General features: G+C 38.6%; 1 protein-coding gene across 1 annotated transcript in view; it reads right to left on the reverse strand.

Moving 5' to 3' along the window:
• The window catches only part of LOC121411915 (conserved oligomeric Golgi complex subunit 5-like), a 41,265-nt gene extending 24,179 nt beyond the window's left edge, over nucleotides 1–17,086 (reverse strand). Inside the window, 13 exon segments of the mRNA XM_041604804.1 lie at nucleotides 163–324; nucleotides 832–845; nucleotides 847–1,022; nucleotides 1,468–1,549; nucleotides 2,128–2,205; nucleotides 2,942–3,053; nucleotides 4,264–4,424; nucleotides 5,448–5,578; nucleotides 10,761–10,881; nucleotides 11,758–11,827; nucleotides 12,164–12,276; nucleotides 13,031–13,170; nucleotides 17,002–17,086. Coding sequence (XP_041460738.1) covers nucleotides 163–324; nucleotides 832–845; nucleotides 847–1,022; nucleotides 1,468–1,549; nucleotides 2,128–2,205; nucleotides 2,942–3,053; nucleotides 4,264–4,424; nucleotides 5,448–5,578; nucleotides 10,761–10,881; nucleotides 11,758–11,827; nucleotides 12,164–12,276; nucleotides 13,031–13,170; nucleotides 17,002–17,038 — 1,397 coding nt within the window. The 5' untranslated portion in view covers nucleotides 17,039–17,086.
• Between the last annotated feature and the right edge of the window lie 666 nt (nucleotides 17,087–17,752).

The raw sequence follows: 17,752 nt of genomic DNA on the forward strand, positions 1-17,752 counted from the left end.
GTGGAACTTTAAAATGTCATAACTTTCTTATTTTATATCAGATTTTGATGAAATTTTCAGCGCTTTGCTCGTTTCATTTCCTCTATTTATTCAAATCAACATTTTTCTGGTGTGGACTTGGCCTTAAAAAACAGATTTTGAAGACCCTTTCTCGAGTAATACCTCTGGATTGTCTTGGCAATATTCTCCACCTCACTCTCCGATGGGGGGTACGCTGCTCCACTAGGGAAAACCAGGTTGATAGGATCAAAGAGACGTGATAAGGATCTTGAGAGGTATGCCGTCTCAAAGATGAACAGGGACTCCTTCAAGGCCTTCTCAGGGCTGGAAGTGATGAAAGAGCAGCGGAATATGATATTAAATATGAGATCACGCAAGTGATGATAATGGTTATCTCAGATAGAGTGACATGGGATCCTTTCCAGCAGTCAAAAGAGATACTGATAGTAATGACGACAATGATGATAAAGAATTGGAGAGGAAGAAGAGGAAATGGATGATAATGCTACTGAGGAGAGTGATGATAAAGATCATGAGGAGGATGGTGTGGATGATGGTGATGATAGTAGTGATGGTGATGATAAAGATGACGATGTTGATGGTGAGGATGATGGTGATGTTGATGGTGATACTGATGTTGATGATGGTGATTTTGAGTTAATCATATATTAAATGTAGTAGTCCAAAGACACAGTTATATAACCATTATTTCTTATAAAATTTCTTATAAAAAAGGAAATTTTTACAAAATTTTAATCAAGTTTTGCCTTCCAAGTCAATTTTACCTACAATGTCTACACAAAAGTAAAATGAGCAAATCCTCAATCTCACCTATAATCCTCATCAAACTTTGAGGCCAACATACATATCAACGACGGGCGACTGAGACACCCCATGGGCATCAACCAGTGATGTTGCTACGGAAACAATATTGAACTGCTCTAGCCTTTTCCACAGGTCATTATAGAGTCTGAGAAGTTTGGGATACTCCCCTTCAAAGGCCTGTTTGATAAAAGTTGATGCTGTGAAAAAGAGAAGAAAAAAAAAGAACATGACACTTGTAAAAATGAAATATGCTGAAATATTTCAAGGGGAAGAATACCGAGTCAATCCTTTCACGTGAGGCATATTCAGGATCCCAATTTTTTAAATGGACATTGGCAACAAACAAAGACTCACACTAGACAGTTTTTCTGTGCATTTTATGACATTTATTTTTGCTCAAGTTCTTTTCTGCATCTTTGTGTAACCACACAACAAAAAGAGTCTCCTGCCTCTTATATCGTTTAGTTGCCTCATTTCTCACTGACTTTGGATGCAAGATGTTGCCAACATTGTTGCCAAGCTTTGTTGACATGTACCACACATTAACAAAAAAATCCTTAACTCTGTACTACTAGAATCAGAAGGCTTTTTTCCTTGATCACAAGATTAAATGAAATAAAATCAATTGCTAACCCTACTTACCATTGGCCATTTCTCCAAAATCTTCCTTCATCAGTTGTGTTAGTGACATCCAGAATGAGAGCATTATATTCCCATGACCATCCTGCAATACAAAAAAAACACATGAAGATCATAAAGATCAATATAAAAAGCATAAATTATCCCTATATTTAGAGTTATTGTATTTCTCATGAAAAAGTGTAATGATGAGAGTACAATAGATGTATAGCACTCATGTCAACCAAGCATGATGTTAAGGTGCTCAAAAATACTAAAGGTATTGCCGCATTCCACCAGTCATGAGTAAATTTGTATGTACATTACAAGGAAATTAAGTCCCACTTTGTTTACCTTTTGACCCAATCATTCTCATTGGCTCACATGTGGTATTACCCGAGGATCATATGTACCCAGCATGAAAGTAATTGATGCACACATAAAGAAAAAAGAGCAAGTTTAACAAAAACTTGTACATTTTGGAACAGAGTAACAATCTAACGGACTAACAGGAAAAGCGATTACTAGGTTTCTGCCGAACTTCATTCAGGTGAGACAAAAATGAGAAAAAGACAGATGAGGGAGAGAAAGAGAGGGAGTTAGAGAGAGAGGTAAAGAGGTCTACTCCGTCAAGGTGAACAAACTTTGGAATATTGAATGTTTCATGAAGGGTAAGGAGCGTACCTTCTGTAGCTCATCCATAAAGCAGACATGGGTCACTGGATCTCTCTTCTTAACCAACACTTTCTGTAAATGATTCACCTGTATGCAGTACAAAAAAAAGTTATAATGGGGCAGAGGGGGCCATTGCATCAAATTTACAAAAGATGCTAAGAGAAGTAAAACATTGTAAAAAGTTACACAGAAAAACTCCGGACATCATCATTATTATTTCACTATAATTTAATGACTCATAATGCAATGATGTTTATCAGGACAAGACAATCAAGTTGTGCTACCATTTTCAAAGACTATTTGGGCAATGAAAGAAGCTTGCAATCAATCGCAATTCTATTTAGGGTCAATCATCAAAGATCAATCATACGTCTTGCAATTAATTGCAAATTTGCACTTGATTGCCACTCCCCTACTTGCAACCCTAAGCTCCATCTTTCAAAGAGTTATGATTAATCCAATCGATCGTAAATCTATGGAAATCCATCAGTGCCATAATTTGTTATACCTGTAGGATATTCACACAATGTCCTTTGTAAACATAGAGAAGCACAGTGAATTTTAAAGAAAACAATTAATGAATGAATATACATCATAGTTTTGAACAAACATGCATAATAGATGTTGACATTACTGGCCGTCCATAGTTGTGATAGATCAGATCAATTGGAACTCTTTGTAAGATGGAGCCCTGGAGTATGAATTGTATGCTATAATTATAATTGATATATCAGTTTTCAAATTACAACAAAACTTTGTAATTGATTGCAAATGTTTTCTCAAGACACCCCCAATCCCCCCCCATGATTGATTATTGCTTCACCTGTCCACAAGCAGCATGTATTTGATCCATCAGTTTCTCAAGGTTCGTCCACAGGGTAGCTCTGAACGCTGGTGTGTTCCCTGGAGCGGGCATGGCAGCCTTCCCAGGTCCTGAGGAAAGAAATGAGATACCATTTAATCTGTGAACATTGAAACTCATTGGCTCAAATCCACAAAGTTTGTGAAAAGGTAGGTTTCAACTGTACCATAGTACAGAACCATGGACAGTGCAGATTTCTTCTACTGACAGTAGTGCTCAAAAGTTAGTGAACCCTACCAGAAAATAAACATATCTAAAGTGTTCAAGTACTGTCATATTTTAGATATTTGATTGTGAAGTCAGGTAATAAAATATTATATTCAATAAAGTTTGTTTCTCTGGGCTCACCAAACATGGTAGTTTCGTTTTCTGCATTGAACATTCGGCACAAAGAATTGCATTTTGTGGTGGGGTTCACTAGCTTTTGAGCACAACTGTATCTGTAATTACACTAATTAGACTGCAAAAGTCCAATAATGAATGTGCGCTTTTGGTAAGGGGGCTCAATTTATGCTTAAAGGAAGTGTGATGATACAAAAAAAATTGAACATTATCCATGGTTTTGTACATGTTACAATTAAAACCATCTTCGTGAATTTTAGCCATTAAAACATACTACATTTCGACTGAAAAAATCACAATATATTCTGTGCCTTTTCAACTCTACCCTATAATTTATTTGATTATATACTTGATATATAAAACCAACATATTTTCATACCTTAAACCCCTCATAAAATCACCAATAAAATAAGTCATTTCTGGGCTGCATTTTTTAGCTCACCAGCCAAAACGTGATACACTGAATTACAGTTTACATTTCCTGAGTGTGTTTCACAGACTAAAATGTGACTTAGCATCACATTAAAGGTTCGTTGGTCAGATCACGCACATGGAAAATGAACTACCGCGTATCCATTAATCTGATTATGTGTTAGATGACATGTGCGTGTTGGCGTTTTAAGGGGCTCTTTTTGGCATTTCTAAGCCGATCATTCCGTGGTGTTGAATTATTGTTTCAGTGGCCCAAACATAGAGTAGTGTGTGCAGCGCTCTGTAACCAAAAGGAAAAGGCGGTATATCAAATGTCTATTTGATTGGGTTGGGATGGATTTTGGTGGCAAATTGGCACAAAATCCTTTCAGTAATATTTTCCCTGCACTAAAACAGTCCCTGGTGTCACCTGTGACCCGACTCACTCTCAATGTCACTCTCCAATGCTCATCCAAAACTTACACCAGCGCACAGGTATGATAAGAATCGACATAATGATATCTTTTTTGCTGGGCGCCGGCATCGTCACCTCTTCCTTCTCCTTCACCTCTGTTGTCTCCTCCCTGATTAAACTTCATCTAGTGTCTGCTCTTAACAACGGCCTGTACGTATCCTTCAAGCTTCCAAGATTGTGAAACACTTGCAGGGATGTGGCAACCTGTGTTTGGTTCTGCATTTGAAACACAAAGAAATAATCCAATTGATATAGGAGTACTTTTGTACAGGGGAGGCAAAAGACTATGAGAACTGGAAATTGATGGCAAAACAGGAAAGAGAAGACCAAGGATTACATGGGAAGATATACATGTAGCGAAGAAGGAAAGCAGTAAGGTTGGTCTGAACATAGAATATGCTCAAGACAGAAAGAAGAGGAAGTGCATCGTGGTGTGAGAGTCGGTAACCCTTTGTAAGAGGGAAAATGCTGACCAAAGTATAATGATGATGAACATGAGGTAAATCAGATAAGGTTTCCTATTTCTTTTACAATGCAATCAAATAACAATTACACATGCAGCATAACAATGTTAGCCTATCAATTAAGAATACAAGTGATTACGTGGATCAGAGAGTGACCACAGAAGAATGCAATAATATAGAGGATCATGGCAACTGTACATGTAATTTTCTGATATCTTCAAACATTGCTGTGCATTGTTTATGAAATACTATTTCATATTTGTCATAATTGTACCATTATTGTACCATGATTGAAGGCAATATGAAGAATAGAAGTAAATAGGGTTTAATGAGCATCATGAGAATAATTGATAATCACGTCCTCTTCAGATACTCAAAACACGTGAAAGCCTATAAAAGAATATTGATAAAACCCATGGCCCCATTAGGCATAGGATAAGTTGCCTGAAATCTCTAATGGTTTATGAGTCAAATGTTACATTGTGCAAGGAGTGGATACCATAACGATTGGCAAATTCATGAATGGTTATCCATATTTTTATTGTTCGAAATAGACATGAAATGAAAAACTCAAAAATTTGCTTTGCCCAATTGATCATGGTACATGATGAGGCTCTACCCTTTAATTGTTGACCGCCAAACAGGGATAGCCGCAACTCCCATCTTTTGAAGTCTTTTGGTCTGACGTGGCCGGGGTTTGAACTCCCAACCTCCCAGTTCCCTCAATTCTGCACAAAAACTGAATTTGCCTCAGATGGCATTCCATACTACCAACCTGTGTTTCCATGCCTTGTTGAAGCATCTTCTGCGCCTGTTTCTCAACATCTTTACGAGCTTTCCTGATGAAGAGTGTATCCTGCTCTATCACCTCGATCCCTGTCAGATCTACTCCATGATAAAGGTAGTCTGTCAAAGAGAAGATCAAACACAGTGAGTGTTACTCTCATGGCCATGGTTTAGTTAATCATAGGTTAACTTTGACCATAATTTTATGGGGTGCCATACGTCCAGTGATTCAATATTAAAACTCATCCTGATCCTTTGGCAAAATGTTTTGAAATCACTTACTGTGTTGAGAAATACGGAGATGAAATGAGAATACAACTACTTCTAATTCATTTTTTGTTCAATATTTACCACGATTATTGAAGATGAAATCTAGCATTCAACAGTGTGGAATAAATTTCTTACTTGCAGGGTCTAGGTTCAATTACAGAATACCATTGCATTGGTTAAAGGAAAACAAAATTTGTGGAAAAGATGGAGTAATCACTGTGAGCTTTCCAAATTGTTTCCTCAAGGAATATCATGAAAAATGCAAAGGACTGCCTCTAAAATACCCTCACATTACAAATAATACAAATAAAAGCTGAAACTGTTGGGCTAAAAATTTGTGTGTAGTCCCATACATTCTTCTCCATGTGCAGTGCATGTGACTTTCAGAAGAATCAGAGTATTTTGTTATATTTTGGCAATTCCATAGCTTAACAGTAAACCCTAGGTAGTGGTGTAATATAAGCAGCCTTTCTTAATCACTGTTTCTGTTTTAGTAATCCCCTCCCCCCCTGGATCTTACCAAGTTCATTTAGGCTCTGAGTAGCGTTAGTAATTTCCCTTGCCTTTCAGGTCTTACCTAGTTCATTGAGGCTCTGACCAGCTTAAGTAACCCCCCTCCCCCTGACCCTTTGGGTCTTATATAGTTCATTGAGGCTCTGACCAGCTTTAGTAATCTCCTGACCCTTTGGGTCTAACCTAGTTCATTGACCAGCTTTAGTAATCTCCTGAACCTTTGGGTCTTATTTAGCCCACTGATGCTCTGGGCAGCTTAATAGATAGCCTTTGGATCTAGTTCATTGAGGCTTTGAGCAGCTTTAGTAATCTACTGACCCTTTGTATCTCACCTAGTTCATTGAGGTTCTGAGCAGCTTTAGTAATCTCCTGACCCTTTGTGTCTTACCTAGTTCATTGAGGCTCTGAGCAGCTTTAGTAATCTCCTGACCCTTTGTATCTTACCTAGTTCAGTGAGAATGTGACCAGCTTTTGTTATCTCATAAAACCCTTTGTATCCTACCTAGTTCATTGAGGGTCTGAGCAGCTTTAGTAATCTACTGACCCTTTGTTTCTTACCTAGTTCAGTGAGACTGTGACCAGCTTTTGTTATCTCATAAAACCCTTTGTATCTTACCTAGTTCATTGAGGCTCTGAGCACAGGCGCGCCGGAACACTTTCAGTTTGGGGGGGCAAAATCCCGAAGAGGGCACAATATTTTTGACAGCGTGAGATACCGAAGCGATCGAACGGGAAAGGCTATAGGACCCCCACCCACCCCCCCCCCCCACGGTAAGGATTTTGTGTAAAATGGAGTATAAAAGTTGCGTTTCTAAGTGCATTCAAAAATAAATTTCTTGAGAATTAAACAGTCTTGGAGTTCTTTTTGCTCCTTCTGTTTCCTCCCTCCTGACCCAGCCTGGTGTTTCTTCATGATGCAAGGTCGCAGTTCCAGCAAATTACGAGCCTTATTGCAAACGAAATTGTTTCAAACCAATGTAATATAGGCCTTTTAAAGACTTTAAGATGACAAACATGACCTTACGCAGCCGTGGGCCGCCGATCGAGAGGGCAAAATTCACAAAATTCACCCAAAGTGTGCACGAAATCCTTCAATTTTATTCTAGAAAATGCAAAAGCTCCCCCATCACAAATCCCCTCGCTCTTACGTTTCTTCGAAAATTTAGGTCTTGCAGCCCCACCCACTCCCGGTTTTTTTTTTTATTTTTGCAAACGTCCATGAATAACAAAAGCTGGGATGAACCAGAGAACATAGCTGCCATCTCGATATGATTAGTAACAGGTAATGGGAATAAGTTTTGGAATCTAAAATACATAAGTGCTATATATGAGCTGAAATATTATCAGACAAAACGCCTTCCAATCATGCCAATGAAAAGGAATAGAGGAAAATACGGGGCTGTGAAAATATCTTAAGATTTTTTTTATAGTAGAGCAGTACTGTAACTTATACTGCTTATTTTTTCTTTTATATTCTTTACATTTTTATTCATATCTCGGATAATATGAGTCCGGTCAGAAGACACTTTCACAGATGATTTTATTTTTTTTCATGTCTAAACATCTCTAAGTTGCTTTCGAGTGGGATTCACCATTTTTACAAATTATAAATTATAATCCTCTACACATGATTATTCTGAGTGTAATTTTCTGATAACATTTATATTGAGTTGAAATGACCTTGGTATTTTCTTTAGGGCACTGAATTGTTATTATTATTTGTTTGGCGTCACCTGTGCCTGAGAGGCGAAAAGCGAACTGAATCACTATGATCCACAGGTCTCTCCTCCCGATATAACTTACTGGGGGATGCAGGTGGACCTCGACACCGGGGTGTCCCCCTACTCTTATACGAATAGTGCAGTGGGTTCTTAACATCCAAAGGTGGTGACTCTCCTCTTCACGGGGCCTCCATTTAACGTCCTATCCGAGGGACGGAGTGTTTTTCCATTGTAACATAGCCTGTATCTATGAAACATGGAGAGACGTTTACACACAACGCACTGACTTCAGTCATCCGCCCAGGGTGGACTCGAACCTACGATCTTTGGTTCGACTTCGACGGGCAGACGCGTTATATACCGACTGAGCCATCACCGCTCTCTTGTTATCACTGTATTAACTCAATTTATATTTAGTTCAAAATGAAATAATTGAAACAAGTTTCTCGACATGTTATGATTTCTGGGCTTGACAGCTATGACATAGATTCCATATCTTGCTCGAGTAAATAGTGTTCACGCGCGTTAGCGATATCGAGTCCGGTCTGAGCGTTTCTGGGCGACCGCGCGTTGTTAGACCACACAGCCAGCATCATAGAATTATGAACCTAATCATTGGTGGACCACTATCAATTTGCCATTCGCTTTTAGTCTGAAATGTATTCATTAAAAGGTTAAACGTTATCACACTGTAATAAGATGGAAAAGGGGCTTATCAAAACTATGTTTCACAGAGGAACTGTTCGTCAAAAGACGCGATCAGGACTACTATGATAATGTATTTGCCCCGTCAGGGGCAATTTTTTTTCACTTTTGACAATGGAAATGACAATTTTCAGGCAGAAAAGTGCCTTCATTTACTTTTGTCCCCCCCTGCCCCCCCGCTTCCGGCGCCCTTGTCTGAGCAGCTTTAGTAATCTCCTGACCCTTTGGGTCTTACCTAGTTCATTGAGGTTCTGACCAGCTTTAGTAATCTCCTAAAACCCTTTGTATCTTACCTAGTTCATTGAGGCTCTGAGCAGCTTTAGTAATCTACTGACCCTTTGTATCTTACCTAGTTCATTGAGGCTCTGAGCAGCTTTAGTAATCTCCTAAAACCCTTTGTATCTTACCTAGTTCATTGAGGCTCTGAGCAGCTTTAGTAATCTATTGACCCTTTGTATCTTACCTAGTTCATTGAGGCTCTGAGCAGCTTTAGTAATCTATTGACCCTTTGTATCCTACCTAGTTCATTGAGGTTCTGACCAGCTTTAGTAATCTACTGACCCTTTGTATCTCACCTAGTTCATTGAGGCTCTGAGCAGCTTTAGTAATCTACTGACCCTTTGTATCTTACCTAGTTCATTGAGGCTCTGAGCAGCTTTAGTAATCTACTGACCCTTTGTATCTCACCTAGATCATTGAGGTTCTGAGCAGCTTTAGTAATCTACTGACCCTTTGTATCTCACCTAGTTCATTGAGGCTCTGAGCAGCTTTAGTAATCTACTGACCCTTTGTATCTCACCTAGATCATTGAGGTTCTGAGCAGCTTTAGTAATCTCCTGACCCTTTGGGTCTTACCTAGTTCATTGAGGCTCTGAGCAGCTTTAGTAATCTACTGACCCTTTGTATCTCACCTAGATCATTGAGGTTCTGAGCAGCTTTAGTAATCTACTGACCCTTTGTATCTCACCTAGTTCATTGAGGCTCTGAGCAGCTTTAGTAATCTACTGACCCTTTGTATCTCACTTAGATCATTGAGGTTCTGAGCAGCTTTAGTAATCTACTGACCCTTTGTATCTCACCTAGTTCATTGAGGCTCTGAGCAGCTTTAGTAATCTACTGACCCTTTGTATCTCACCTAGATCATTGAGGTTCTGAGCAGCTTTAGTAATCTACTGACCCTTTGTATCTCACCTAGTTCATTGAGGCTCTGAGCAGCTTTAGTAATCTACTGACCCTTTGTATCTCACCTAGTTCATTGAGGCTCTGAGCAGCTTTAGTAATCTACTGACCCTTTGTATCTTACCTAGTTCATTGAGGCTCTGAGCAGCTTAGTAATCTACTGACCCTTTGTATCTTACCTAGTTCATTGAGGCTTTGAGCAGCTTTAGTAATCTACTGACCCTTTGTATCTCACCTAGTTCATTGAGGCTCTGAGCAGCTTTAGTAATCTACTGACCCTTTGTATCTTACCTAGTTCATTGAGGCTCTGAGCAGCTTTAGTAATCTCCTGACCCTTTGTATCTTACCTAGTTCATTGAGGCTCTGAGCAGCTTTAGTAATCTCCTGACCCTTTGTATCTTACCTAGTTCATTGAGGCTCTGAGCAGCTTTAGTAATCTACTGACCCTTTGTATCTTACCTAGTTCATTGAGGCTCTGAGCAGCTTTAGTAATCTCCTGACCCTTTGTATCTTACCCTAGTTCAGTGAGACTGTGACCAGCTTTTGTAATCTCCTAAAACCCTTTGTATCTTACCTAGTTCATTGAGGCTCTGAGCAGCTTTAGTCTACTGAACCTTTGGGTCTTACCTAGTTCATTGAGGCTCTGAGCAGCTTAGTAATCTACTGACCCTTTGTATCTTACCTAGTTCAGTGAGACTGTGACCAGCTTTTGTAATCTCCTAAAACCCTTTGTATCTTACCTAGTTCATTGAGGCTCTGACCAGCTTTAGTAATCTCCTAAAACCCTTTGTATCTTACCTAGTTCATTGAGGCTCTGACCAGCTTTAGTAATCTCCTAAAACCCTTTGTATCTTACCTAGTTCATTGAGGCTCTGACCAGCTTTAGTAATCTCCTAAAACCCTTTGTATCTTACCTAGTTCATTGAGGCTCTGTGCAGCTTTAGTAATTTCCCTAGCTCCACCCTGAAGCTGTCCATGAAGTCTCTTACTAAGGTACAAGATTCTGATGATTCTTCTTAACAGATCACAGGCCTCCTAGTTTTTTTTTAATCAAACATGAAAAGGTCACATTAAACATTACATGAATACCTAAATGATAGTGATGGTAAGCAGATTGGTTTATTTACGACTGATTATAATTTCATGATTTAGTGTATTAAGTGGACAAGTGGTTGCAACCATTTTTAAGGAGTTTGGAAATGAGAATCTCAAGTGCATCAATGAAAATTAATGCATTGTGAAAATTGAATGCTTGTACAGACAGTGAGCTCCAGCTCAGTGAACCCACAATCAACACAGCCAATGACATTTACAGCTTACATTATGTGCATGTACTATGCTGCAAAACTTTGGCTAAAGGAAGCAAGTGACACATCAGTAAAATTGGAGTTATTGTTGTTTCTGAAACACCCTTTGTATTTTGCACATTCAGGCAAAATTTGAGTAAGAAATTATCGTTTTATGGAAAATTATTGAAGAAAACATGCTGTTAAATTGCACTGATGCCTACAATGTATGTAAATGACGAACACACATTGCTCATTTATGACAAATGATACTTTTGTAACTTGCTACCTTTTGCCAGAGTATGGCAGTATGGTTACTGCCAACACATAAAAATTGAAGTTATCAGGGTTTTGATATTTGCATATTCAAAGGGTACAATTTGGTGATAATATTGATGGTATCAATTGGGATAAATCACTTTTTTCTAAAAAGTGGATCACTCAAATTACATTAAATTCTGTTTTGTTTTATTTAGCATATATTTTGAAGGGTGCTGAAATCATGAAAGTACAAAATATGTCTTCTAAACTGTTCTTTACTTGGGTATTAAAAAAAAGAATATAAGTATCAAGTTTAAAAAAATATTTATCATACATGTTTAGTCAGAAACAGGAAAATACTCACTTGAAGTCTTCTGAGCTGTGCTGTCCTTGCAACTATCTTGTTGTATGGTTCAACGATCTTTGTTTGAATCCTGAAAAAAAATATGATTTGACCAGTGGATGTAATGATAATTGATAATGCCGAACACTTTTCAAAAAACATATTTACAAATTACAACTACAAGCAGTATCAAGTTATAATCATTAAAAAAATCATACATTTCTGTCTGATACACCTTCCAAAGTGCTACATGTTTGTCTGAAAAAAGAATTTGTGGATGTTGATAAAATATCTTCGAAAATATGCTGTAAAAGATCCTTTCTTATAAATCCTCACTAGTTTCACAATTTATGGTATTGATGACATGTAGCCTTTAAATGACTCGTATTAATGACTGGTAATCAACATATCTGAAGGAATTTAATACCTTTCTACGGCTGCTTGTAATGATTGTATCCTTGTTTGCATCATTTGAAGGACGCCCTCTAGTGTTTCGATTCCTGTAGCCTGTGATAGCAAATCTTCATGATGTGCTCCAACCTGTATTTTGCAACAGAAAATAAAATATTCTTTAAAATATCTCATGAAAGATGTGATAAATCTATTTGAACCCTACAAAACAGTTTAAATTCAAAATCAGTTATGCTTCTGAAATGGAGTGTATTTTCAAAAAGGCTATTTCCCATCACATCATACATGTCTATCTGTGCAGTCCAAATATTCACTTAACCAGAATTTCTTTTGAACATTCAAGAAGAGTGGCGAATGCAGATGAACGCCTTCCCAAAGGACAAGGGTGCTGCAGGAGAATTTGAAAGCCAGGCCTTGCAGTTCAAAGGTCCTGGGTCCCGTAACACAAAGGTTAGCGATTAATCGCTCGGTGAAATGATGCATCAAGATAATCGTTGTAATGTATACACATTACTAGACTGACAAGGAACCAATAAAAAATTTTCTTCCAAATTAATGATTTATCGCTAACCCTCGTGTTATGGGAGAAGAGGTTGACTCTAGAGGACGAGGGATTGTCTCACTCCAAGAGAACTGTACCTAGGGACCAGGGCCTCGTAACACAAAGGTTAGCGATTATTCGCTCAATGAAATGACCTATCAAGATCATCATTGCATGTGCATTTTGCTCAGTAGACTGATAAGGAACCTATCAGAATTATTCTTTCAAATTGTGTTACAGGACACTGGAAACCTGTCCAGTGAGCCACAACACCTCTTTAGACAGCTTAATTTGTGCATACACTAAACAGTAAGTAACGATGACAAACAAGTGACAGCTTACCTGGGCATGCAATTCCTTGTCCAAAAGGCTGATTCCTTCAGCCATTTTGGCCAGCTGATCTGATATTGCCATCGTTTGCATGACTCTGTTGGTGTGATCACGGACATCAAAGTCAGCTGACACAAACTCCAGAAAAGTTTCTACATGCAAATGAGATATCAAAAGGTTACAAAGGGGTTTGATGAATTCAAAAGAAAAAGAAATTCAAACCACTCAAAAACATAATAAGAAGATAAGCCTCCCTCATAAATTTTCAATTTTCAGCATGGTATCAACCCTGATTATGACTCATTTGTGACACTTGAAAGTAATAATATAAAAAGTGAATTATCTCTATAAATGCTAAATGCACCACCTCTTATATGCGCTACTGTCGCCTATAGGTTAATAGTACTGTTATGTTTTGGTACTAGAAGTGGTATATAAAAGGTTTTTTAAACAAAGATTCAAAAGACAGAGTAACTCATGCCTTCATTCGACATGGCAAGCTTGATTCACAAGCCAGCACAGTTAATCACCACAACACACACCAAACAGATTATATGGGCATTATCACTCACCACATGAAAGTCTAAATTTTAACTAAAAAAAGTCCCCTTTAAAAAGTCAAATTTCGACATTAAAAATGTAGATTCTGTGACATATTTCCAGAGCATGCAGTGGCTTAGCTAAAAGTTTAGAAGCCGTGTTGCCAAAAAATACGCTAAAAATGAAGAAATCAGTGGTTTTGTTCCGAGTTTGCAAATGTTTTCACAAATTTAGTATATCTTCAAAATAACCAATAAAAAAAAGAAACACTCTACCGCATTGAATTTGCACAGAAATCAAGTTAACGGCATGGGGTCAGAGCTTGATGTGGGAGCGAATGGCCACTACTACAATTTCCAGGTTGCATATTGCATGAGGTGCAGTGCAATTCAGCTGCGCTCGCACGCATTGACTTTGGGCCATGAGAAGTAAGGTATTAGATTTGCGTCCGAAAAGTTTTCAAATGACATGAGGCTTTTTTTCATTATTCATTATTTACATGACATCATCCAGCCACTGCCGAGAGCCAATTTATGAATGAAAATATAGTAAGCATGCGCATTGCAAGCCTTCCATAGCCCCACTGCACACAGTATTCCACTAAAACAAGTGTGCAATTCTCTATCACATCGTACCAAAATCGACCTAGAATTTCACTTTCCTATATTTTATATGAATTATGAAAGGTATTCTCGGAAGGTCTACCGCACAGGTAAGTGAATTTCGATTACCGTAAGTAACGGTGTATTAACCGCACCCGTGTATTAACCGCACCCCCAACTTTGGACTAAAAAAAAAAAAAAAAAAATCTCACATTTACATGCATATTTGAGGTACGAAGAAACAAAATCTAAGTTTTCTAAGATTTCAAAGTATCCAAAGAGATTACCGGTATGCAGATATATGCTGTTCTTGATCAATTCATCTACAAATGTTAGAAAGAAAGAACGGTCCCGACAATATTGGCAACTTACACACTCGCTCACCTCACAGTCACAGTGTACACACACAGCACTGCCATTACATTGCAAACTACGATACAGTACAAGTCATGCCAGTACATCTTATCAAATTATGATCTGTGTCTTTCCCAGGCCCAGCGTAGAAGGAAGAAACATTCACATTTCTTGCATCACAATCTCACAATCACTTTCAGAAATTTGATGTCTTAGCATGAATTTTGGATACGGGATTATAGGAAGGTTCAAGAAACAAAGAAATTGGCATTTTTTCCATTTGTTTTTTACGGCTTCTTGCCGTCTTTCTCGTGCATGGTTTACATGGTATCTTGTGAAAAGCAAACAGGAAGGAAAAAAAACAAGCTGGCGCGAAACGGGACTTTGAATAGCGCCAGCTTAAGTCGCACTATAACCACATTACAACGCAATCTCTATAAGCTCACTCAACTCTCGCTCAGCGTATGCGGTGACAAAATATTACCGAGTATGCTTGGCGTCTCTTTAAATTCACCAGGGAACTTCACTACTTTGAATCGAGAATAAAGTCAAAATTAGTGTCATGAAGGTGGGTGCGTTCGTTATGGACAACATTTAATTAATATTGCAATAATCGCTTCCCATTACCCGCGGCTCATACTCCTCTAAACGACATTGCCTGGGCGGCTACGCCCGGCCACTCGATGTGTTGTGAACTGGCAGACATCGTACATGTACGGGAGGGGTTACGGCGGGCTGGCTCAGACCCGTCACTGTGTATAAACCGCACCCCCGACTTTTGCTTCTGCCCCGCCGAGAAAAAGGTGTGGTTAATACACCGTTACTTACGGTACTTCTTGCTTTTCGGTCAAAATCTTACGAATTAATGTCAATATGGCATCGTGTTCGTTGGAGTTTGTAGAGTCTATCGCAACGTGTACAAAGTCAATTGATTTCCCGGTTTCGGAGCGTCGTGTGAATATGCATGAAATTGCAGAGTCTTGATAATTTTTGATCGATACTGGAGCAATCCGATCACGAACCAAGACCATTTCTCGCGTAGACAATGTGACCGAATATCGTTATCGATACTTTCGCACGCAGTCCGAAGGAATTATTTTGGCGACACATGATCTGCGCGATAGGCCAATCAGCGATCTCCGATTCGCTGAGCCGAGACGGTCTATCCGTTGTACACAATCTATGGACAATTTACCATAGACAGCTGGCAGCCGTCTATGGAAAAAAACAGAAAAATCAAGTTAAAAGGAACAAAAACAGTGACACTTACCTCGGCTGTCGCACAAATTCATTTCCCTGTTTTATCCGAACTTTTATCCGAAGTACAGAAACATATGGCCATTGAGTCCCCTGTACAGATCGCGATAGAACTTCGGTCTCTGTATTTGGTGAGTGAAGCCAACGGAGTTCAGCTGAACAACCAAAATAACAGAGACCGAAGCTTTTGGTCTATGTTTACCACAGCTGTGCGAAGATCGAAGGTGCACTGCATGCATGTAGTAAGTGCGTAAATAAACCTTTTCTGCCCTGCGATGATTTGGAACTCGTAATTTTGTAAAGTAATGAATTATTTTTTTGAAATAATGCAATTTTTTTGAAATAATGAAATTTTCATGCAGGCGGTTTGGGAGCATGCAGGCAGTGGACACAAATTTATAACTTTCATTCTCTTGGCCTTGTCTTTGAATGTACGATGTCCAACGAAAGGCAGGGGCTGTCGAATTGCGGTCGCAAAACATGGTGGTATATTTCACGATTTTATAAAATATCAAGATAGAAATTAGAAAGTAATAAACATTGTAATTGAAAATAGACAAATATGTTTAACAACCATTGATGCACATTTAGTTTTGTGAACAAGAAGTTTAGAACATAAAATATTGCAGAAAAGCGTAACATGTCAAATTGTGGGCAGGTTACTTCAAATGGATTGGAAAATTATCAACTTTTGCTGCATTGCTGCCTCTCTGGCATCCGTCTGTTTCGAGGAATTTAAAAAAAAAAAATTTATTTTGCAAAGCCTAGCTAACCTTTGGGTAGCTTTCTTGCAGACCAGTGATAAGTTTATTTTTTCATCAATTCTCTTTTTGACAATTTGCACATTTTCTTTATTATTGTTTCGACTTTGTCTGTTATTAATATAACTTGGAATGTTTGTGTCTGTTGCTCACTCTTTAAAAAAAAGATAAAAATAACCAAACATATTCTAGAATATATATACTACGATGATAAAATAATTTTGTCAATACAAGGCCCAGAGAGGCTTCGAAATATTAAATGACCATCCAGAACGCAGAAAGTTGGCGGTCTTGCCAAAAAAAATAGAACCAGAAGCCCAAAACAAAGACATGAAAGAGGGCTTGACATATTCTGGAATGTGTGGGACTGAAGTCACTGAACTAAAATAAATCTTACTTCCTCGGTTTTTTAATAATTTTAAATAATGTGACATTTCTTGAAATATAAAACAAGCAAACATCAGCTTACCATCTTCTGTAAGCTTTTTCAATAATGCATCCTCCATTTTCCCTCAAATATAAATAACAATCTGAATCAGTGAATCTGAACCTCCTTCGGCCTCGGGGTAGCTCAATCGCCACGTAACCGGTGCAATGAATACGAGTCGGCCGCGCCGGCGGCGCCGGTGCAGCGCAGTACCGTACATACAGTGCAGGGGTCTGGCAGGGGTACGTGTCGCGAAAATCCAGGGACGGGGAGAGGGCCAGGGGGGCGGGGTGAGGGGATCTACCGTATACCCCTCCCGTTTTACGGAGGATGGGTGGGGTGGCCTGTACAATCATCCCCCATGCCCCTACTTTTCCGGGACAGAAAAAAAAACATAAGTATTTTCATTCAACGTGTAAACTAAACAAAACAAACTTTTTGTAGGAATCCGGCCATGAAGAGAATGAAATAATTGTAAAAAAAAGAACAGGGACCTAATTAAAAAAAACTGAGGAATGGTAAGAAGATAAGGCCTTATCCTGAAATAAGTCACCTCTCTTCTCGTGTGTGTCATTGCGTATGTGCTCGTTGTTTACAAAGTCAATGGGAGATGAAAGAAGCAAGAATTCACCGCTGCTGACGAAATGAACGGCAGTGAATGGAGTGGTGACTTATAACCAGGATAATGCCGACCAGAATTTAAAAAAAAAAAGCTCAGAAGAGCCTGGTGCGAATACCAAATAGAAATTTTGAGCCTTCCCCAAATGAACAAAACATTTCAATTCAAAATTGT

Source organism: Lytechinus variegatus, chromosome 3 (assembly GCF_018143015.1).
Source record: "Lytechinus variegatus isolate NC3 chromosome 3, Lvar_3.0, whole genome shotgun sequence".
In the NCBI taxonomy this organism is placed as follows: domain Eukaryota; kingdom Metazoa; phylum Echinodermata; class Echinoidea; order Temnopleuroida; family Toxopneustidae; genus Lytechinus; species Lytechinus variegatus.